The sequence below is a fragment of the Engystomops pustulosus genome, chromosome 4 (genome assembly GCF_040894005.1).
Source record: "Engystomops pustulosus chromosome 4, aEngPut4.maternal, whole genome shotgun sequence".
NCBI classification, from domain to species: Eukaryota; Metazoa; Chordata; class Amphibia; order Anura; family Leptodactylidae; genus Engystomops; species Engystomops pustulosus.
The window spans coordinates 162,622,061-162,646,011 of NC_092414.1; the positions used below are offsets into that span (position 1 = coordinate 162,622,061).

Sequence of the window (23,951 nt, forward strand, 5' to 3'; positions counted from 1 at the left end):
CAGATGTATTACAGTGATACGTACTGGTTGACCTGCAGATCTTCAATCTCCAGTAACACGCCTTTTTCATGGAGCCGAGCTGCTGAGTATTTGAGAGAAATCTTCTTGCTTTTCTTCACTTGTCCTTGTTTCTTGGACAGTCTGAGTTTAAAAAAGAAGTAAAACATTTTCTGACTATGTGGATTGTGTGACCAGTCTGAAATATTAGTATCATATAAGACTATCCACTTTTCATGGTACCAATTTCAAGGGAACAAACCGATATATATATTATCCTATAAGCTTCAGTAGTGGACAGCCCTGCCTGTTCAATGAGTTTATCTATGAATTTTTAACCCTTGCTGTCCTGCACTGCCTTCTCACTGGTCCGCCCCTGTATTCCCAGCGCTGTAAAATGAGGGACAGGTGGGTGTGGTCAGTCACCTCGGCCGTCCGGAAGCTGAACGTATCACAGCTTCCGTACTTCTGTTTGTTTACAGGGGCACTGACTGGAGAGACGGCAGTGAGGGACCGCGGAGGTAAGTAAATGTTTAATTTTTTTAAGGAGCCCACTCCCGCTGACCAATTTTTGTTTTTTTTTATGGTCTCAGACAACCCCTTTAAGGGTCACATGACACATTACTACCATTAACAGATTTGGTACCAAAGATATTGCAAATATTCACAGAAATGAGTTTTGTAACTCTCTATTACTTACTTGCCCTTGCTTGCTAGATTGTCCAGGCAGGTCTTGGTGTAGTCTTTGTAGTAATCTACTTGTGATTCGTAGAAGTGGGCCTTGGAGCTGAGAGCAGAATGTGTCTGTTGTAGCTTTACTAATTCTGCTTTTCTTCGCTGCCGGTATCGCCTCTGATTACGGATATCCTTGAAAGGGAAAAGATGGTCTGTGATTCCAAAACTTAAAAGTGACCCAATCCATATTAACAAGGGTTAAAGAAATTATCTACTGTGGACAATCCATGCTTGTTACAAGGAGGAACAATGTGGTGGATATGGCAAGAAGGCAGATCTGCCACAATCAGGTATTGTATGGACAGCAATCACTAAAATGCCAGGCATGTAATGGTAGGTGTTTCCTCCAGAGAATGCTACAGGTGACATTAATGGCCCAAATAGTACAAGGGATTTACATTACTCTTAGTTACCTTGGCAATATCATTGATGAGATCCTGATATCGGCTCTCTGGTTTCACCATTCCAAGTTCCGCCAACTTCTTGAGCCCACTTTGTATCTTCACCTTCTTCTCTTGAAGAGTTAGATTGTCATCCCTTAAAGATGTGGCCTTCTTCATCTTGTCTGGTGTCTTGGCATTTCTTATGGCCCGCCTCTGCATGGCTCTCTGATGGTCAGCTTCCTAAAAAGGGACAGGCATATAGATGAATTTACCACATCACAAAACATACACATACTGGGCCGACATTCAGTACATGCAGCAGATTTACTTTCAGCAAAGTCCCTGAACACCCTTTTAGCCAATAATCCACACTCCTTTATCATAAAACACATAAGTGCCTAAAACACAAGATAAATGTGGTACATAGGATGCAGACCAGAAATGCAGCACAAAATAAGCCAGCACATTTAGCTTAATAAGTCCCAACTCACTTCCATAATTACTGCTCCTCTGTTGTGCAAAAGTGAGAAACGGGTGTTTTGTTTCACAATTGTTCAGCAAGGTGGTGGGTTAGTGGTCTGTCATCGGGGGTCACTGTATCTATTAGCAACTTTCAGAAATCACATTACATTTGAGCTGTTATTGGTATAACTAATGGTGTTTGTGAATAATTGGGGAATTAATTCTTTTTAATATTGACTATAAAATTAAAAGTTAAGTTTTATTCTTTAATGTGTCATCTGTGCTGCAATAAGAAATCACATTGACTGCGCCGAGAGACGCTTAGTGTGGCACACTCACAATAATTATAATGCCAGTTTTCTGCCTCTTGCCCAAATGCTGCCAGAAGGCCTCCTCAGACCAGTTCCACAAGGTCGGCTACAACAGACTATTCTTGGTCTCTCTCTAAAACCGCACACTAATTGTTTCATACACCACCATTTTCTGGGCTGATTTGCGAATACCAAGAGCTCTTTGCCATGAACGCTGTCTGGGAAGCACAAAACCAGCACAGTTGGTGCATTTGGACCACCTCAATTCTCGAATCTTCCATCAGGCTGCACAAATCCTATGCTAGAATGGAAGGACCCCTTTCCCTCAGCCAAGATACCCCAACGTTGCCCATAGAGAAATGAATATGTCATCCATGAATCACTGGGGTCAGTTCACCAATGTTCTGGTGAAAGACTTTTTGCAAATTACACTTCCTCCCTCCAGAGAGAGAAAGTGACCTTTGCCTCTGGGGCATCAATACCGAGCGATGGATCTCTTAGCACCAGCCCATTTTCCATGGATGAAGGGAGACTTCTGAAGAGGGTAACTGATGCAAGGACAAGCGTACGTGTATCACCTGGTCTTCTCATCTCTGCACCTTAGAGGAAAGCGAGGTGGCCTACACCCTGCTTGTCTACACCGACACTTTTAACTTTATATCAATTATAATAAATAACGGAATAGCATGATGGGTTAACACAGATGTGGACTTATCCTTAAGTGACGTTTGATCCTGTGAGCATAGACTGGAATGACACTTCACCTGTTCAGGGGTTGCTGGAGTATCCAATATCTCTGTCAAGGTCTCTCCTGGTTGGAACCGAATAACATCCACTATCAACCGTTTTGTACTGGAAGGTAAAATAATGCCATGAATTATTAACTAGACAGAACAGGACGCAGCTCTGCAACAGATGGACTCTGTGGGACATGTTGGACTCATTGTAACATTACATCTGGGTCATGCAGAAGATTTATTTTATGATAAACAACAATCCATTTCTTTCTCACACAAAAACAAGGAAATAATTCCCAGCTGTGCCGGGATCTCCACTGATACAAACTTACTTCAGTAAGATGGTCCTTGCATCTTTTTCTGCATTCTCATCTCCAAGAACTTCAAACTTGTTTGTGAGGGTCAGGGACACTTCAGTCTTTGCTAGCGACTCTTTGCCTGAATCTGGTGAAGATCCAGGCCCCTCACCTAAAACAAACAAGACAAACATGGTAAAATGCAAGAAGTGAGGAACACATCTACAGAAGTATATAAATTATAGAAATGCCCTAGGGGGTAGCTATGAAAATGCAGACACAGTTTACCTTGGTGCTGCAAAATTTTATTTAAAAAAAAGCTCAATAAATGTATTTTTGATGTATTACAACTGATCCTTCCTACAATACTTCAATAATTCCTGTATATATACTGATAAACTAGTATAAATATGCGTCATTTAACCTTATACTGAATTGTGATGCACCATTTAAAAGCAGTAAAAGAACATTTATGTATTCTAGCCAGAACAGCGCCACACCTGTCCATGGGTTGTATGTGTTACACCAATTCAGCTCCATTAAAGTGAATGGTAAACCTATGACTCGCAGGCCAGGCTCCTGGTGGGGCCGGTGGAAGAATAAAAAACCATGAACTCACCTTTCGGAAGCTCCCCTGCAGCTCCGCTACTTGAAGCACCGGCAGTGACAGCTCCGTTCGTGATGGTGTTGCACTGACATCAAGCAAGCGGCTGATATCATAGTCTGTGAACCGCCAGTTGCGAATGGAGCTGTCACCACCGGCCAAACTGCTTCAAGTAGTGCGGAGCATCAGAAAGGTGAGTTCATGGTTTTTTATTTGTATGAACTGGGGTGGTGGATTGTAAGGCTGTATACAAGGCAGGGGCTGGCTGGCTGTATACATACTGGGTGGGAAGGCTGGCTATATACTGGGTGGACAGGCTGGCTATATACTGGGAGGGGGGACTGGCTGGCATATATACTGGGAGGGAGACTGGCTGGCTGTATAATGTGGGGGGCTGGCTGGCTGTATACTGGGGGGGGCTGGCTGGCTGTATACTGGGGGGGCCTGGCTTTATACTGTATAAACATACTGTACGGCTCTCGCAGAATTATATTTTAAAATATGTGGTGCTTATGGCTCTCTCAGCTAAAAAGCTTCCTGACCCTTGCCATAGACAGATACAGAAAGCAAACCTGTTTTCCAAACTTGGGTATTTTTAAAACGGGTTTTGTTTTATATCTGCAGCTAACTTAAAACCCTCACCGAAAAACTATTGTTCAACCCTATTGTTCAACTATTGTTAAATACTTTACTAACAGCTGACAATGGCATAACACAACAAGTCACGTCATAGTGACCTTACCAATCCGCTGCCGCTCCTGTACTGACACATCCCTGGACTCCGGCCAGTTTCTGTCCTTCCAGCTGACAGGGCATGTGACTGCTGCAGCGGCGCCCCCTGTGGTGTCCACCAGAGCACTGCTGCAGCATGGTGGGCAGGGACTAGCGTAAGACTAGGGGTGAGCATTCCTGCTTCTAATATAGTATAAGCAGTTTATAAGACTCCCTTATTCAGTGCCGACTTATTCTGCATCCTACAAATAGCACATTTCCATATGTCTAGTAGGGCATTCAGACATTACAGAGGTTTGGGACTACCTTCTAGAAGTCAGAGAGGGTTACAAGTTACAGATTTTCAGGTGCTAGTGGACCGGGCTTGTCAATGAACTGGCCACTGTTACTTTATATTGACAATGGATCCAATGGTGAATCTGCACTTATCAGCTTATTGATTAACAGCTTAACATTTTGTTACCAACTGTCATATCCTTATCTATTTGTCACATTCACCGCCATCTCTTACCTATAAGAGACTCAATAGTGGGCACCTCTCCGAGGTCATCAAGCAGCTCATGGATAGGATCGTTGTGCTCTGGTGCTATAGCATCCTGGTGGTCTAGCAGCAGCTGCAACATGAAGAGGATTAATATTCAACGTTCCCTCTCCCTTAAGCATTGCACTGGAGAAAATCTTATATTCTTCACATGTGCTTCACTTTGTATACTTAGTTTCTGAGTTCTGAGCAATTTATATAATTATTACTAAATAGACCCCAGCAGGTGACGCATCCTGCCACTTCCTTCTATACCATTAAAGGAAACCTACCACTGCTGGCATGATAAAATCATGCGAGCAGACCACCTGGTAGGCTATTTAATACTGATGCCGGCACATACTTTAGTTAGGCACGGCGATCGTTAGTTTAGATAAAAAAATGTTTTACTTACCTATGAAAATATTCCTCCGGTGCTACCCCTACGTCATCTTCGGAAGGGAGATGTCTTCCGATCTTTAATTATTCACGCCTCCTTCATTGTAGCCGTTTCCTTCGGGTGCCGAGAGCCGTGACGTCACCAAGCTCTCGGCACCTACCGCGCATGCGCAGATACTAACTCTCACACAGCCGGACAGCGATAGGTGCCGAGAGCTTGGTGACGTCACGGCTCTCGGCACCCGAAGGAAACGGCTACAATGAAGGAGGCGTGAATAATTAAAGATCGGAAGACATCTCCCTTCCGAAGATGACGTAGGGGTAGCACCGGAGGAATATTTTCATAGGTAAGTAAAACATTTTTTTATCTAAACTAACGATCGCCGTGCCTAACTAAAGTATGTGCCGGCATCAGTATTAAATAGCCTACCAGGTGGTCTGCTCGCATGATTTTATCATGCCAGCAGTGGTAGGTTTCCTTTAACAGCTGATCACAGCACACGGCTATCTCTGACACTCATATTTACTGTCTATAAGGATGCTGAGCACTGCAGCAGTTTCCTCCATTAGTATTCACTGGAGCATCAGAACACATGTGTGACCAGCCGCTTCATCGCTTAGTGAGAACAGGACCCCATTCTAGAGATTGCTGGGAGTTTCAGTAGTTGGACCCCCACCAATCAGATTGTTATACTCTATTCAGCAGATACGGGATAACAAACAATTTTTATACAACATGTTTAATGTCCTGCAAAGTCTCTTCATGCATGTTTTCTTCACTTTATGGACCTCTGCTTGATTTCTATATATTACAGATACATAATACAGCAGTGTTCATAAGATCTTAGCTGCTATCTGGATAAACACTTCACTGCACCCATAGCTTTGCACCCATTAACCTTACCAGACGTGACACTGTAGACTAGGATGAGCAGATAAAGATGCAATAATGACACACAGGGCAGCATATGGCACTGCCCGAACCTTGTACTTACTGTGTGTGTGTTAACAATTTCCCCTATAGAAATATAGATAACTGGTTTGGTGAGGGTGATCAGATCTGAATATTCGTCCACATTAAACTTATCCTGTGGCTCTGGAACTTCACAAGCGGATTGGAAGAAACGCCTGTGGAAATCATGAAAGATATACAAACATTACGGGATTATTTACATGTCATCTAAAGACTCACACACTGAAGATATTAAAATGTGACTTTACAAGGAATAATTATTGTGTTCCAGGAAAATTGCTCATTGGATTTCAGTTTGTTTCTGTTGTCATCTCGGCGGAAGAATTGAATCCTATATATATATAAATACCGGTATACATCATCCACACGTACAGGTTATAGGAAGATTTACCTAAACTTCTGGTAGGACTGAGCAAGGTATTCATTGATCATGCTCAGGTGGGCATTGTCCCCAAGGAACATCTTGTTGGAGGCTGCATGTTGCAGCATCTTGGCGATGGATCCAAGGTTTCGGCGCTGATCTGTGGTAAGCTGACCTCCAGCAGAAAGGTCAATGATATCAAAGGCATCTGGAGCCACAATGGCTGGGTTCATGTAGCGGTAGTACAGAAGATTTCCCACAATCTAATGGAAAGAAGCAGAGACTTGTCTCTTAGTACGGTTGACTTTTGCAAGAAAGAGAATCTTAAAGGAAATCTGCCATCTATGAAAAACAAGGGACACTAAGTCATAGATCCAGGCACCATGAGTGTTGTTAAGTTTTCCTTCCTTCTAAAATCAACTTGTAAAATTATGTTAATGGGTCAGAAGATCTCTGGGAAGGGGGGGTTATCCCTCAGTGCTGCAACTTCACAGGCTGTTACTATGCAAATAGTACTTTCCCCTCCCAGGGGAGTAACTACAGCAACAGCAGCCATTGCAGGAAAGGGGATAGCAAATATAAGAAGATTTCCACAGTCATGGATCTATGTGTAAGTGTCCCTGGTGGATTTTGATAGTAGATTTCTATTAAACACCAATAATAGCTTTCTTAGGGTTTAGAAGTTTGGCTGAAGAGAAAATGGGGGGAATTCATTATCACCAGTCTTAAAGTTCCCTCCACTGGAGGTCCGCTCAGAGGCTCCCGCTGGAGATTTTTGCTCCACCAGCAGTGTCTGATAGTCTCCGCCGGTTTCCCTCGCACCAATATGCCCAAAGTGGCATGTGGGTCAAGAAGAAAGCAAACTAGATAAGGCATAATGAATCTTCCCCAATGCAATAAAGTTGTGGGACTCCTGGAAAGTTAATTAATGGGGTTATTGCAAAACACAGAAATATAATTTTAAAATTAAGAACTTTATTATTTTTTTTAATTCATATAATCATACATATTGAAAACCACAAGTGTGGGCACAGCAGAATGACCAGGCAGACAGTGGGCTCAATCCACAATGTCTAAAAGCATGTAAATACAAGGTAAAAGGCAACGTAAAAGGTAGAGAAAATCTGTGAATGAGAGCATAATAAAAGCAAGATAGTGAGTGCAATAGATGTAAAAGGTGGCGACCAACTGGGGGGAGGACACCAGACAATAAGCCTGGTGACAATGAGCCCCCATACTCCTGTGCATTGAGCTTTGCATTTTGCCTGCTATTTGTTTGTATCCCTTGGACACATTCAGCTCTGTGGATTAGGGGACTTGGCAACCACCTTTACATCTATTACATGTTATGTTTCCTAGTGGCAGTAAATAATTTTACAGTTACAGTGATAACAAATGCAATAAGTTGTAACATTAGTATGGTGCGCTTCATCTGTCACTCAAAGGTTAAAATCAGTGTCATGGAGTGGCCTTTGACCCACATTGGAAGCAATCATACCTATAGTTATCCTCCACCCTCCCATATAGATTGTAAGCCCTTGCAGGCAGGGTTCTCCTTCCACTTGTATCAGTTTAGTTATATAGTTTTGCCTCTATTGTTTTCTTCATACTTGAATGTAAATCAAAAATACAGCACCATGAAATACACGGTGCTCGATTAAGTATTCATACTATTAATAACACGTTAAAGTTGCATTTCTACCACTGTACTAGTGAAATAAAATAATCACCTTATGTGAGAGCTAGTGCAATATCGAGGCCCCAGGGCAGAAAAGCAGAAAGCTGGAAGAATAGAAATAAGTGGAGATTTCAGATATAGCACAGATGGAGTCAGCAGGCAGAAAAGAAATGTGAACATCTGAAATAAAAAGGCATCAAAAAAATCCAGAGCAAATGATCTGTTATACTACAAGTGACCAGCAGAGGGTGCCATGCCCTCAGACTAAATTCTAATAGTGTATACATAGACACCAAAGCAGCAAACATGGTACAATTATACTGCACATGATCAATCATAAGAGAAAGGGAAAGCAAGCAGGAGAAAAAGAGAGAGATAATCAGCCTATCACATTCCCTCACTGTATGAAACTTTAACTCTCCATTTAGTAACTCCTCCTGTGTCCTCCTCCCGTCTATTATCCACCAGATATATACCTAGCTCAAGGCTTCTCTGCAGTCCCATTGATTTTGTATATAAGATGGTGGCTGATGGCTGGTCCAAGCAGCAGAAATGTTATTTATTAAATTTATTTATTCCCTTATAAAGAATAGCTGGACCATTACACAGGCTATGATACATTGGGGCACAATTACTAAGGGTCCGAACGCCGCATTTTCGTGGGGTTTCATGAATATTTCAGTTTTGCGACAAATTGCCCCGGGATTTTGGCGCACGCGATTGGATTGTGGCGCATCGGCGCCTGCTTTCATGCGACAGAAATCGGGGGCGTGGCAGTCAGACAACCTGACGGATTCGAAAAAAACGTGGAATTTAAAAAACGATTTGTGTCACAAGATCAAGCACTTACCTGCACCGGGAAGAAGAAGGTGAACTCCGGCGGACCTTGGCGCAGCAGCGACACCTGCTGGATATCGGGCGCACGACCTTAGTGAATCCCGGCAGACCCAAATTATCGTCGGACAACGCGCCGCGGGATCGCGACAGGACTGGGTAAGTAAATGTGCCCCATTGTGTCACCCTTTTCACCCTCATAGCCTGTAAGCTCTTGTGTAACCCCCTTCATCCTTGTGGACTATTAGGTCGTGTGAGCAGGGCCCACACTCCTATTGTTCCATATGACTGTTTGTACTCTGTAATGTAATATTATATTTGTATATGTCACCCATGATTTGTAAAGTGCTATGGAATATGATGGCGCTATATAAAAGAGTTATTATATTATTATTATTTTTATTAACCTATGGTGTCTAAACAGTTGCGTTACAGTTTCAGTCCAGAATAATACAGTGAACTGCATGTTATATTATGGACTGAAGCTGTCACTATACAGTTGAACTCCTACAAAATGTCCAATGAACTTCAAAGAAACTGACCTTGAGCAAGTCATCTTCTCCAGCATCTGGAAACTTCTCATGAAGGGTATCTTTCAGCACCTTGGCAATGTAACGCATAGCATAACTGCAACATAGTAAGAAATATATTAAGCAAAGCAAGTGGGATGGTAAAAAAACATGTGGATGATGTTAACAGAGTGAAAAACCGTCTCTGGAAGTCTGGAGAATTGTGTCAATCCCAGCAGAAGGGAGGGGAGCTTGACCAAGACTGGTGAAGAAGAAATGTAGATTCAATAAAAACTTACGGGATCTTATCAACCGAGCTGATAATAGCAGCGAGGAACTTGTCCGTTACCGTCCTCATGTTCTTGATGGAAGCATCCAGTCTATTCCTCACCTCTTCGTGAGCCATGGCTTGCTCTGGTGTGACATCGTAAGGCAGTTTGCTGTTGCCAGTACAAATATTAAGAAAGATTATTATAAGTGTGTTATTCCAGTCCATAAAACTGGAGAAAATGTATATAGTAAAGTGCTTGTGCAGGACACCTCACCTCGCTTCTCCAGTCTGAGATTCCATCTGGTTCACCCAGGACTTGTAAATGTCTACTGGGTCGGTTTTGATGTTGAGGGCCTTATCATCCATGATCTCTTTCACTACTGGTGACAGGATCTGCCTCAAAGCATTCTGACCACGAGCTCCACGGTTGAAGCTTACCACCATTTTTATAACTGTGGGATTCCCAGTGACTATTTCCTGAATCATGTCCACCTTGGATCTATAACATAGAGGACACATGCAAATGACTTTTTCATATATTACTATTATATCTGTCATCACACATTTGTGTTTTATATATGTCCTCCAGCTGTCATTGAACTATATGAACCACATATTTTCTTTTTTTTGTAACTTTGTTTTTATTGGACATTTTAGTAAAATAACATGAAACTAATACGTTTGCTATGCTATTTTCCATTTTTTTGGCTGTAAATCAAAAAATATCAATTCAGGTCCTCAAGGTGTACAATGTCCTATACCATATATCATGTGCATATACCATAAATTATAAGATGATAATACCGTTAATCATATAAGCAAAATCACATTCAGTAAGAGGAAGCTGTATATTTGCAGGTACAGTACTTACTTTATCTCCTCTTGAAGGGCAGTTTTGAAGAGACGCAGAAGCAGATATTCTTCTCTTTGATTGGATGCATAGTTATAGAGAGTAAAAATGACAGAGTCCATGAATTTCGTGGATTTATTTTGGGGCATTTGGAAAATGAGCTTGGCCAGATATGTGGGATTAGTCTGCAGAAAAAAATAAACAAAAAAATAAAATGTATTCTGCCCCATACACACAGATATATAGTCTTTAAACCTTTTAATATCACCATATGAATTCAATGCATTCTATTCACTAAATGAGAAACGGTAATAATATATGTTTATTCATATACTAAATACTTTTACCCATTTTAAGTAATGAACATTTATTATTTCTATCCATTATGTCTTTTCTGAGATATTCCCAGTTTAATCTGTATGCTAATTAGGCAGTTGCTGTACTCAGGTCATGACCTCAGCACCCAGAGCACTGCTATTCCTGCCTAAAACACTTCCCTTTTCTTCTGTAGTCTCTCCATGCTTCACACAAAACAAATCAAAATATCTCCTGCAGGTATAGCAGTGTTCCGGGTGCTAAGGACATACCTTGGGTGCACCAACTGCCTCATTAACATACGGATTAAAATGGGAATTTCTAAGAAACTGCATAATGGACAGATACAGTAAAAATATCTTTACAATATGCTTTGTGGCAGCCTCCCTTTAAGCAGTTTTATGGCAACATTGATCATTTGCTGGCAACAATTGGCACATACCTGTAGTAAGTAAAAGAGATGCTGGTAAGCCTCCAGCTTTTCCCTTTTCTCCTTGCTCAGAGCTTTCAGTCCTCCCCTCTGTTTGTTGATCATCATCATATCAGCGAGCTGCTCCTTGTTTTTCTTTGTTAACTTCTTACTATGGGAAACAACATCCTAAAAACAGAGTAAAGCAAATCATTATCTTTTTATGTTATTGTCATTTATTTAAGTAGTTTTCCAGTTTGGGATACAGATGACCCTTATCAGACCACACATGAGACAAGTGGGGGTCCCAAGTATCAGCTATTTCCATTCCACTAAAACAACAGAACATTGACCTGGAAGTGCAGCCCTGTATACTGCCTGCCATGGGGAACTGTAGCTGAGCTCCTATACAACTATAGCTAACCGGAGGTGATTCCGACCAATCTGATAATGGGGTCATATCCTATGGTCAGTAATATCAAGACTTTGAGGCTCCGGAGGTGTTCACAATTACTTTTTTTTCTAGGGTAAAACCTAATTATAACAAAGCACTTTAACTATGGTCCTTGTTTTGAGCTTCAAACCTACCCAATGTATATTACAATGCTGGTTTAGGGTATATTTAAAAGTGACTGAAACTCTGCAACAATATGTAAATCCTCATACAATACACCAAATGATGCATATTTTTGTTGTTTTACAGTAGATTTGATGTAGGAAATGTTTTTTTGCATTTCAAAAGTTGGAATTTACAATAAAAGTCTACAACATGCTGCAGACTGCAGAGAATAAAATCTCAAACATTGAGAGTAAAATCTCAAACATTGGGGCACATATACTTAGCCAGTCACCGGAGTTCACAGAAAGGGCATTGTCCAATTATAATGCACTGTTCCGCGATTCACTAAGATCGTGCGCCTGATATCCTGAATGTGACGCTTCCCCGCTCAATTCTGACAGAGTTCACCATCTTTTTACTGGTGCATGTAAGTGCTTGGGCTTGCGGCACACAACCCTTAAATTGTGTCGCATGGAAGCCAATGCAGCTGTGCCAAAAAAGGGTTGCATGTGAAACAATTGCAGCGCACCCACTACTTAAATACCTGTGCAAGCCATTTTAACATGAAGAATGGGCAAAGTCCGAAAAAAGTGCGTTGCAAAGCCCTTAGTAAATGTGCCCCACTGTGTACAGCAATGTAATCCAAAGTCACAACCATTCAGTACACCTCATCACAATATTGTAAATACCTCATCCCAATACATTGGGTATAAAATTTACTTGGACAAAGTAGGGAACAATTTTAACTGGAACATTTTCTATCCATCTGCAAAATTTAGGAATACGGAATGTTCAGCTTTCTTATTTGTCTGTGCGGCAAAAATCCACCATGAGCCACTGTGATAAATTAGGCACAGCAAGCTAAGTGACAAGCTTCTGGTCTATCTAAATAAAATGCACCCCATCTCTGTACAACTGGCTGGATTGCCATATGATATACGTACATGTTCATATAACATACCTGCAGTGTAATTTTGTTTTTCACTAGGAGTCCAATCTTGATATCCATAAGATTGAGGTCATTCTCCAGCTGCTGGTTTGATCTTATGAGAGTCACTACTTCCTCTCTCAGTTTCATGACTTCCAGTTCCTCCTGAAAGTCCTGATCACTCTGGTCCAAGAGATGGACAAACTTGCGCACCACTGCCATTGGGGGATTTTCTGCATTGACTGGAGAAAAACACACAAAGAAGTTCTATTAAATAAGTTTTATTACTGCTGAAATAGCTTCTAGCCCCTGAAGTTTCTATGTCATACTATGTATAGGAAAGGTCATCAATATATACATTTTCCATATGCATAGCAGGCCTACATTTTAGCACGTAGTAGTATAATTCACTAAAGAAATAGCTGCACTTACTCAAGGTCTTGTAGTCATCTCGAGCTTTGTTGGCACGAATAAAAGCTTGGATTTTTACAATATCGTTAATCTGCGGGCAGAAGTATAAAGTTATTGCATGTGGATTCTCAGTGGAAGCATGTCCTACCATCACTACATGGTCAATTTGCTCACATGGTCGTTGAAGTACTTGAGTCTGTCTCTGTAGCGTTTCCTGGCCTGATACATGCGGGTGTATGACTGAATCTAGAATGTAATATGAATCAGGCATTACAATATGTGACATAAAGATTAGTATTTCTTCACCATTATCTAATAACACCGTACCTTAACGGCTTCATCACTGTGATCATTCAGATACTGCATGCGATCCCTGAATTCTTTCCTCTGTTTCTGACCTCTATAGTGGGCCTAGAAGGAACAAAACACGATTCTTAAAAACCTTATACAAGCTCTGCCCCATACACTAGTCCAGCACTAGTCCAGCTTCGTGGAAAGTAAATAGGATAGTCCTGAAGGCTGAATGAAAACTATTAAGTGCTAATGACTTATTGGGGGCATTTATTATCAACTTCCCCCCCACCCCTGCTGGGCCTCTTGCGCCTTATTTATCAATTGTCGGTGCCACAGTTCTTTTTTGGGCACAAAATAGTGGCACTACTTTTGAATCCGACACTTTTCCGGTGCATCTAGTTTTCAGACTCATTTTTAGGCGCACAATTAGAGCCGCTAAAAGCTAATCTACAGAGTTCTATTTCACCTTTATGAATGGGAAGGCTGTTCTAAACCTTTTTGTTCATGCGCCAAATTATTCATCCCCTGCGCCACAAAGTTACATCCCACTAAAAATTACAGCGCACTTCCAGCGCCACCCTGGGTCCAAATTGATAAATGCCTGCCATTTCATTCGAAGTAGGTGCAACATTTCTTAAATATGTAAGAGAACAAACCTGAATGCAGGTCACAGCGGGAACCTGCTCTTTTAAGAAGTTCATTCTGGAGTTATATTTCTTTCGAATCAGAAAGCCACGACAGCGGGCCTGGAGTTTGGTGATGAGGCTTTCATTAGCCAGCCATAACTGTTCCCGGTTATATGCAGCTGAAACCCCAGAGATGGTGCTCTGGAAATCACACAAAATTATAATTACAGCGACACAAATCTAAAACACGTCTCATATATTAAAGTGATAATAATGAATGGAGAGCAAACAGTATAATAGTCAAATTACCCAACTTTAACCAACTGCTCCTTCTCAAGTACCAAGAACTGGAGAGAGTTTATATGTAGGATCTATAATTACATTACATATAAGTATCTCTTTAATAATACCAGAGGCAGAGCTGTGCCAACTTATATGGCAATTATGACATTTTTACAAATGGTTCACATTAGGTCTAGTTACTTGAAAGTAATGGAAAAGAAAATGGAACCTTATCATAATAAAAAAACCCTCTTCCTATTCTTGTTATATGGTATAATAGATTGTTAGCACTTGCGAGCAGGGCCTCCATTCCTATGGTTACATATGACCATATTGTAGAATATGATGGCGCTATATAAAGATTTATTATCATTATAATTATGTGGTTATGAATAATCATTAATTGATTTTCATACAGGTTTAGGCTTCCTATGCACAAAGGTGTTTTGTTCTCAGGCCACAAGCAACACATTCTTTGTCCGTTATTTGCGATCCATGTCATTAGTGTGTAAGTAGTCCTATGTCCGGGTGTGACTGGCAAATTATGTCCCTAGCTTGTCCCAACCACTGGAAGGGTCACAATAGTGTTACACAGCCTTAGAACCAAAATTATGGACCGCATGCAGATGACGTGTGTGGCATAGGTATTTCTCCGCCACTATATATACGCTCACCGGCCACTTTATTAGGTACACCATGCTAGTAACGGGTTGGACCCCCTTTTGCCTTCAGAACTGCCTCAATTCTTCTGGCATAGATTCAACAAGGTGCTGGAAGCATTCCTCAGAGATTTTGGTCCATATTGACATGATGGCATCACACAGTTGCCGCAGATTTGTCGGCTGCACATCCATGATGCGAATCTCCCGTTCCACCACATCCCAAAGATGCTCTATTGGATTGAGATCTGGTGACTGTGGAGGCCATTTGAGTACAGTGAACTCATTGTCATGTTCAAGAAACCAGTCTGAGATGATTCCAGCTTTATGACATGGCGCATTATCCTGCTGAAAGTAGCCATCAGATGTTGGGTACATTGTGGTCATAAAGGGATGGACATGGTCAGCAACAATACTCAGGTAGGCTGTGGCGTTGCAACGATGCTCAATTGGTACCAAGGGGCCCAAAGAGTGCCAAGGAAATATTCCCCACACCATGACACCACCACCACCAGCCTGAACCGTTGATACAAGGCAGGATGGATCCAACAAGGCAGAATGTTGTTAACGCCAAATTCTGACCCTAGCATCCGAATGTTGCAGCAGAAATCGAGACTCATCAGACCAGGCAACGTTTTTCCAATCTTCTACAGTCCAATTTCGATGAACTTGTGCAAATTGTAGCCTCAGTTTCCTGTTCTTAGCTGAAAGGAGTGGCACCCTGCAGGAGATTGTCTTGACCATGTCTACATGCCTAAATGCACTGAGTTGCCGCCATGTGATTGGCTGATTAGAAATTAAGTGTTAACGAGCAGTTGGACAGGTGTACCTAATTAAGTGGCCGGTGAGTGTAAATAACATAGGCCAAGTGAAAACCGATAGCACACAGATGAAACCATGTAGCATAATAAAGGGTGATGTCCAGATGTAAATCAACATTTAGAGAGGCTATTACATTCTTCTTTGTTGGCTGGACATTGGTGTTCATATTGCACAGGTAGTCTATGGCAGGCACCCATGTGTGATGAAATCAGAGGTCTCTACAGAAAATTTTTCTCAGTTCTTAGCATCTAGCTTGTTAGAAGGTCCCGGACATGATCAGATGCTGGTACAACATCCTATAAATCCAATCTCTCACCTGCTGCCCCTAGCTACTAAGGCTTCTTTCCACTTCTTTCCACTATTAGTACGTGTTGTCATGTACTGCGTTACAGCCATTTACCTGAATGTCTTCCTTTGACAGCTGAGTGTTGTTCTGTACAAATCCTGGAGGCTCTTCCCAGCTCCCTTCATTACTATTCAGGTTGAAGTAATAATGATAACCGCCCTTCACCCAGTGCTGCACCCATTCACTTCCATTGTCCCCTACAAGACATAGACATTTCACATGAGGGATGACTTTAATTACTCAACAGTTCAATGCATAATGCACCAACACTTAAAGATAAATGTTTGTGATAGTATAACCATTATTAATAATACGTTTTAGAGTAAAATGTAATGATTCTTGTATTCCCTAAAGAATGCAGGGTCGATTTAAAATCCCAAACAGATTAGTGTAGTGGATTTTACCTCCTGCTGCTTTAGTTTTCTTCAGATCAGCCAGTTCGCTGTGATAGGTCTGAGCACATTCTGCGGTCACCCCATAAAGTCCAACATCAGAGGATCTCAGGGCCTGGAGAGTTTGGGTGCTGTCACCCTGGTCTACTGCTTCGTTTATAGCCAGGACACCACGAGAGACTGGAAGGATAAAATTTATAGTTTTATAAAAGGTTTTTGATAAAGCGTCCGTCACTACAAATAGTAAATGATGGAACTGGATCACACAGAAACGCAATATTTCACATGGCGCTTTCAGAATTTCCTAGAGGAAATCCCAGAATAAGTAAAGCTACAAGTGTGTACTGTGCTAAAACATGCAACACTGATCATTTAATATTAATCAATGAATCGTCCAGAGTTGTAAGTGCATTACTCATAAATGAGAATAGCCAGGTGTTTTTTACATTACATTGAGCCTACAGGAAAACACTTTTATTCTCTTTACCCACATGTGAGTTTATTTCAACAAACTCACTCCATGCACTTGCAGGATTTATGAGGCTGCACTTAGAATCACTGAACTGAACGGATATGCGGAGTTCAGTTCAGTGATTCTTGGTTCTGTTCAGTAACTCCTGCATTTGTTGGACCAAACTTACTCCTTGGAAATGGGTCAAGGATACATGGCACCTTTGGCTGAAACAATCACCATGCAAACAAAGATTGTCTTGTTGCTATTCAAAAGCTCCAAGTCATATCCCTGACACATGATTTCTGTTTATAAAGTGACCATGAAAGCCAAGCAAAAACCATGAAGAACCCCAGTGACTTTGAGGTGGTCCATCAGAATTCTTAGATTTCTGATACAGAAGAACATAATGCTATATACTGTAATTGCTATGATTGATGTTCAAACTACCAGCAAGGACAACATGACTTCTGATTGAGGCTGCCCATGAGCATAGAGTATATCAATTCCGAACATAACAAAAGCAAAGAAACAAGCAACGTATTAATTATGGTGTAGTAAATATGCACAGTGCACCCCAATCAATCCTGTGAATATTCTGCCCTTTGACTCTTATCATACAGGTACATACATCTTTGGGCATCTTCGGTTTCTTTATTGGAGCGGAATATTCCATCTTGAATTTCATCCAGCCAGAGAACTGCAGATTCATCTTTCGTTTCCTGAGAACATAAATATTATAATAAAGTTACATTAGAAATTCATTTTGCAGTTAGTATTCACAACGTGCATAGTTTTTTTTAGCTTAGAGATGATCCATGTCTATAACAATAAAGACAGCAGAGGGCGCTTTTGTCCACCTCAAAACTATATTGTAGAACTATGAAGCGAGCTGTGCACATAAGCCAAGCATAGATCTAATACTGTATGGCAATGCCGACACACAGACCCATCAAGTGCTTTACCAGATGCTTCATACATTTAACTGTTCCAATATGTTCCACACAAGCTAAGCCAATATATATTTTGCACAAATACTCGCCAAGAACCAAAACTTCATAACTAGAACGGAAAGTCCAATAATCTTAAGCTTTTGTTTTTGTAGGACTGAGCCCTGCAGCCCATTACATAAGAGAGAGCAGACAAATACCACACCACTACCAATAGTCTGCAGATGGGAAAGTATTCATTCTATGGAATGATACTGGAGTATATTCTACATCTCTAATCTTAATCTAGTCTTAATCTCCAAAATACAATCCTCCTACCACTATGGATGTGCGTGTGTAATATACTTAATAAACATATTATTAAACATCAGGCTCTGCAGAGAAAGCATCGGCATCCAGACCATGGTAGACTTGGCTCATGGGTAGAGGAGAACCTTTGTATAGCAAAGTACTATACAGGCGATCACAGTATTTGACAACAGTGATCATGATCTGGGGAAAGATTACACAGCAGAACTGGAAAAGGCGCAACACCCAACTGCTTATGGTGTGATCTGCTATGCAGCAGCTTTGGTGAATACACAATCAGCACTCATGGCTAAAGCATAGTGTGGTATGCAGGGGTGGTGGGCATGGCCTGGTACATAACATAGGTTGGTAAAGCATGCTCTGATACATAGACTTGTTGTGTCATGCGTGGTCTGGAACACAGAAGTATTGGGCAAGACACAGTCTGGCACAGTGATGTGTTAGATGTTGCATAGTCTCTCATACATCAATGAAATAAGGTTGTGCATGGTGTAAGATCAATCTTACATTGATGTACGGCAGACTATGGGTAATCTTACTCCATGAACACACAGGTTTCCCGACTGTTTCCGATTTGCGCCGCATTTGAGTGGAGTTTTTCGCGCACGTGATCGGATTTTGGTGCAACTTGCATGATTCGGATTAAGCGCGGGATTTACAATTCAATTTGTGTCGCAAGACGATGCACTCACATACACCAGGAAGAAGAAGGTGAACTCCGGCGGACCTGAGTGGGGAAGCGACACATGCAGAAAAATGGACGCATGATCTTGAAGAATCGCACTGGACTTCATCCTCGTTGGAGAACGCACCTCGGGGATCGCAACAGGACGAGGTAAGTAAATCTGCCCCATACTCTGGCATACATCAATGTAATAAGCTTGTGCATAGGGTAATGTGTGTAAGACCATGAATAATGGTTAAATACATGTCACTCCTGGTAGCATATGATTCAAGCTGGTGCTCAATCAGGGAACCACCCCTGGTCTTATTCAATAAGATAGTACTTGCCACTCAAATGTGATGCAATCTTCTTTTATTCAAGAAATTAATTTTAACATTTGATTTTCGGTATGCAATCCAAAAATAACATTTTGGTCAATTCACATGACCTTCATCAGAAAAGCATTGCCCACGTGACACTGCCGCCATTGGAGCAAGATGCTTGGGTGTGTAAGACATGGTCTACAATAAAGGCGACCTGGTACACTGGAGATATCTGAAAGTAGTGCAGCCCTCTTTGGCACCACACTGAACAGTGATGGTCATTATCCTTAAATTTAAGGCAGTAAAACACAGACCCTATTGTACCTATAGGCAGTACATGAAAGTACTCTAAGAGCTCAGTTCTAATAATGCATTGTATCCTGGGAACAAGTCACTGAGAGAAGCAGCCAGTAATGACTTAGTCAAAGTGCTTTTTCTTCTCGGGGACCACACAAGGTTTCTGTGTTAAGTACAACTAAACACTACTCACCCTTTGTGTATAAGCGGACTGGCATTATACATACATAAATCTTGCCAAGGCTGAGCAGGCAGAAGCCAGGAGGCAATTTGCACAAATCATAAACCTTACACACAGGGCTGTTGTTGTGCACAGTTCGGAGGTCAGACAAGTGAAGGGGTCATTGATACATTTTAAGACATTAGTGTAAACCTACCAGTAAAATACTTGTGCCCTAGGAAATTTAAGGTGAACAATTGTTTAGTGAAATTTAGGACTATCATATCAAACGTCAGGATATTAAAAGCACAAAACAGAAAGAAAAATGTTGACTGCAGATTTTACAGGAGTCAGATGCATTTCTGAGGCAAATCTGCAGTGGATGTGGCTGCATGGACAGCCTCTGATCGGAATTCACATGAGAAAGGCTGGGGTCACATCAAGATTATTGCTCCTGTAGTATATGCTGAACGCGTTCATAGACATGTGGAGGCTCTATGTTCCCCTATCTGCACTATATACATCACACCCAGAAGGAAACACTGGAGGAAAATACATACATACATAATCGGTTGGGTGGGGATTGTGGTATTTAGTGTTTAATCATTTTGATGTATGTTAAGTTATTCTTTTTGTAGGCGTTTTTGCCAAGTGTGAATAGGGTTGGACCAGCAGGTGAGTTATTGTAAATATTTTGTATATATTTTATATTATATTTGCTTTAAGTTATATATTGTTATGTTTAATGTTTAATAAAAGATCTACATAGCAAGTTGTGCCTATCCAACCAGCTTCCTGCTGGAGAGCAACGTGTAGGAAATGGCATTACAGGCTATAGGGGCAAATGCAACTGTATGGCATCCATCCATGGCATGTAGTCTTAACATTTAAATGGAACCTGTCATCAGAAATTGGCTTAATAAACTATTACCAGTATGTTTTTAAGCAGATCAGGTTTCTTCCATGGCCCAGAAAATGAACTTTGAAGTGAGATGTTAATTGGCTGTATAAAGTCATGGAGGTGGAGAGTGTAACACTGAAGTCATGCTCTCCCCGCCTCTGAACACCTTCTCCCATGTGACATCATTCACCAGACTTCGGGAGGTCAGGTCAATGATATTCCTGAATGCAAGACTGTAAATTACACTGAAGGGGGCTTCCCGAGGCAGGGAAAGCTTGATTTAAACTCTACACCTCACTGACTTTGTTAAACCACTTTACATTTTATTTCAAAGTTGATTTTCTGGATGATGCCACCACACCAGGTCATGAAAGAAACACAATATAGAACCTGCTCAGCAGCTTCATAACATCCTGGTAGTGGTTTATTAGGCCGATTTCTGATGAGAGGTTCCCTTTATAACTAAGGTGACAATGGGAGTGAATGGTGCAGAACAGACTTGCTGGTTCTCTTAATGCATGTACTTTTATATGCGTTTGATATTATACCATATTGGCTGTTTTATTTGTGTGGTTTACATTTACAAACAAAGAAACACTATATGAAATGCAAAGTAAAAATGGATAGGAAAACATAAAGTCGTCCCAGCCCTGTTTTGCTATGTTCCAGGATTTATACAATAGAACGGTGAGAGAATGACGTGTGTATCTGGGTAAGAAACTGTGGAGGAGGGACATGTAATACATGACCAGCAAATCAAGAGGAAAAGACTTCTACACTAAGACGACAACAAGTTATATAGCATAAGCTTCAGTGTCTGATGTATTTGTTACTCATGTGGTTTAAAGAAATCTTTCAAGGGTTTGCATAATTTATCATATTACAACACTTTCAAATTATAGACCCCCTACTCCCCTGTCAGTTGTAGTTCTGTCAATCTCCTTTCCAGGGAGCACAGTCAGAGCAGAAGGGATGACTTCATGTCTGCAGGTTATTCAATCACTGGTCTCCCTGGTTAGGACTGTTCATGCACAAGTGACCACTTAGGCCCGTTCCCCACTTGCGAGTGTGATGCGATGAACTCGCATCACACTCGCAACGCAAGCTGCCGGGAACGCACGGCCTGAACGCTGCACCGCGGGAGTGAACTGACATGCTGAGTTCACTCCCGCGGTGCAGCGTTCAGGCCGTGCGTTCCCGGCAGCTTGCGTTGCGAGTGTGATGCAAGTTCATCGCATCACACTCGCAAGTGGGGAACGGGCCTTAGGCTGGTGGGCAGTGCTCCTTTAGGCCGGGGACACAAGGGTCTGCTGCAGAATTCCCAGCAATGGAAAAAACAGCAGGAAATAGTGGGCACTGCAAAGATTACAAGTCACACAAACCCATGTTTGCTCCAAGTTTTCCTTGTAGCAAGTGGATTGGATATTTACAAATCATACCTATACACTATGGGGCTCATTTACTAAGGGTCCGTGGACAGCACAAACGTCAGATATTCCAATGATTTAGGAATTTGCGACGCATTTAGGCATTTCGGATTTTGGCACAATCGCGACGGCTTTCATACAACACAAATTGGGGGGCGGGCCGTCGGATGATCCGACGGATTGGGACAAACTGCGGGATTTAACTTAAAAATTGTGTTGCAAGCCAAGAACTTACATGAACTGGGAGGAAGATGGTGATCTCCGGCGGACCTGATCGGGGAAGTGACAAATTCAGCAAGTCGGGCGCACAATGTAATCGCAGCACAGTGCATTGTCGTCGGACAATGCACTTTCGGGATCTCCTCCGGACCGGGTAAGTAAATGTGCCCCTATGTTGTTACTGTATATTGCTGCGGGGTAGTTGCCATTTTTATTCAGGGGATCCCTTTGTGTCTTTATCCAGATGTCACTTTCTTACATCTGGGGTCATCTTGTAGGGTCATCTTGTCATCTTTTGAGTTGAATATGTGAATCACTTTCTTCTCTAGGTGATCTTGGTGTGTCAAGACTAGCGATGGACAGCGGTGGGATTAAGATGAAGAGGAGCAGAGGTAAGTATATGTAGGGTTATTTAATATTTTTGGTGTGGTTGATTTCCTTTCAGCTTGTTGTGTCCATATAAAGGGAAGAAAATTGCATCTCAGCAAAATTAGACCGTAAATATATATTATATATATAAATAAATATAGCTGCCAGACAGTTATGGGACGGCACTGTGACACACTTAGTTTCACGGTCATGTTAAGCTTTTTATATGTTTTTCTAAATTTGGTTATTGTGTCACCATGTCTTAAGTGACTCTGTATTGGATGCACTGTGTATTTCTAAGCTCATGACTAAATAAGGTAATATTGCCCAAGTGTGATGTGTAGCCCAGTCTGGCAGCCCCTGAGCTCTGTGAATAGAAATGGTTATTTCAGCCCAGCTCAGCAGAGGAGGAAATGCTTGGACTGAAAAGCAGTTCCTGTACAAATTCACATACACCCTGTGCCGGAGCCAAGGAAAGATCTAGCTGGAAGGTTTAACTCCTGTTCAGACCCTATCACTTCACTTTTCAGTTACACTTCTTAGGTAAATATGTATTTATTATTTTTTAAAAACGCTTTTTTTTTCAAATTTATTTTCACATATACATCAGCCAGGTAAGTATTTCATACAACTACATTACGTGAAACCCTCATGCACATAAACATTGTTGTAGTCTGTGTGCTATCCATTACTACAATAGCTAGCAGACACACAAAAATCTGTGTGTTCACACACAAGGCTGTTGTTTCTACGGCCATAAGTGTGAGTCGGCTGTCTGAGCCACAAAACTCATATCAGGTCCTATTCCTGCTCGTGTATTCCTATTCCTGCTCGTGTATTCCTATTCCTGCCCGTGTTTGCGGCTCAGCAGGCTTTATTGCGGTCATCGGTGTGAGCGGACCTCACATGTTGCAAAAACTGGATCACGGATCTTTAGTCCGCAGTTCTTGAAATGAGAACCCAATAGGTCTATTCACACAGGTTCTGGTCAGCTCAGTTTTTCATAGATGAATCATAAACTACAAATCAGCCTTAAATATGTCCATTTTTACAGTCAATCTGCATAAAAACTAATTTCTATAGACAACTAATTGGTTTCAACTAATACCCCCTTACTACTGGCACAGACTGAGGAACTTTGAACTTGTGGATGGGGAAAGAGCAACTTAATTTATGCACAGAAACG

General features: G+C 41.5%; 1 protein-coding gene across 1 annotated transcript in view; it reads right to left on the minus strand.

Moving 5' to 3' along the window:
• The window catches only part of IQGAP1 (IQ motif containing GTPase activating protein 1), a 103,082-nt gene that overhangs the window by 4,986 nt on the left and 74,145 nt on the right, over positions 1 to 23,951 (minus strand). The window contains exons 16-36 of the mRNA XM_072148363.1: positions 17,778 to 17,868; positions 16,708 to 16,875; positions 16,358 to 16,500; positions 14,225 to 14,395; positions 13,602 to 13,685; positions 13,449 to 13,520; positions 13,296 to 13,365; positions 12,897 to 13,105; positions 11,410 to 11,565; positions 10,674 to 10,837; positions 10,077 to 10,301; positions 9,831 to 9,971; positions 9,565 to 9,649; positions 6,541 to 6,773; positions 6,172 to 6,304; positions 4,769 to 4,871; positions 2,958 to 3,093; positions 2,653 to 2,740; positions 1,146 to 1,355; positions 698 to 864; positions 25 to 141 (exon numbers count right to left, since the gene is read on the minus strand). Coding sequence (XP_072004464.1) covers positions 25 to 141; positions 698 to 864; positions 1,146 to 1,355; positions 2,653 to 2,740; positions 2,958 to 3,093; positions 4,769 to 4,871; positions 6,172 to 6,304; positions 6,541 to 6,773; positions 9,565 to 9,649; positions 9,831 to 9,971; positions 10,077 to 10,301; positions 10,674 to 10,837; positions 11,410 to 11,565; positions 12,897 to 13,105; positions 13,296 to 13,365; positions 13,449 to 13,520; positions 13,602 to 13,685; positions 14,225 to 14,395; positions 16,358 to 16,500; positions 16,708 to 16,875; positions 17,778 to 17,868 — 2,966 coding nt within the window. The remainder of the gene's footprint in view (positions 1 to 24; positions 142 to 697; positions 865 to 1,145; positions 1,356 to 2,652; positions 2,741 to 2,957; positions 3,094 to 4,768; positions 4,872 to 6,171; positions 6,305 to 6,540; positions 6,774 to 9,564; positions 9,650 to 9,830; positions 9,972 to 10,076; positions 10,302 to 10,673; positions 10,838 to 11,409; positions 11,566 to 12,896; positions 13,106 to 13,295; positions 13,366 to 13,448; positions 13,521 to 13,601; positions 13,686 to 14,224; positions 14,396 to 16,357; positions 16,501 to 16,707; positions 16,876 to 17,777; positions 17,869 to 23,951) is intronic.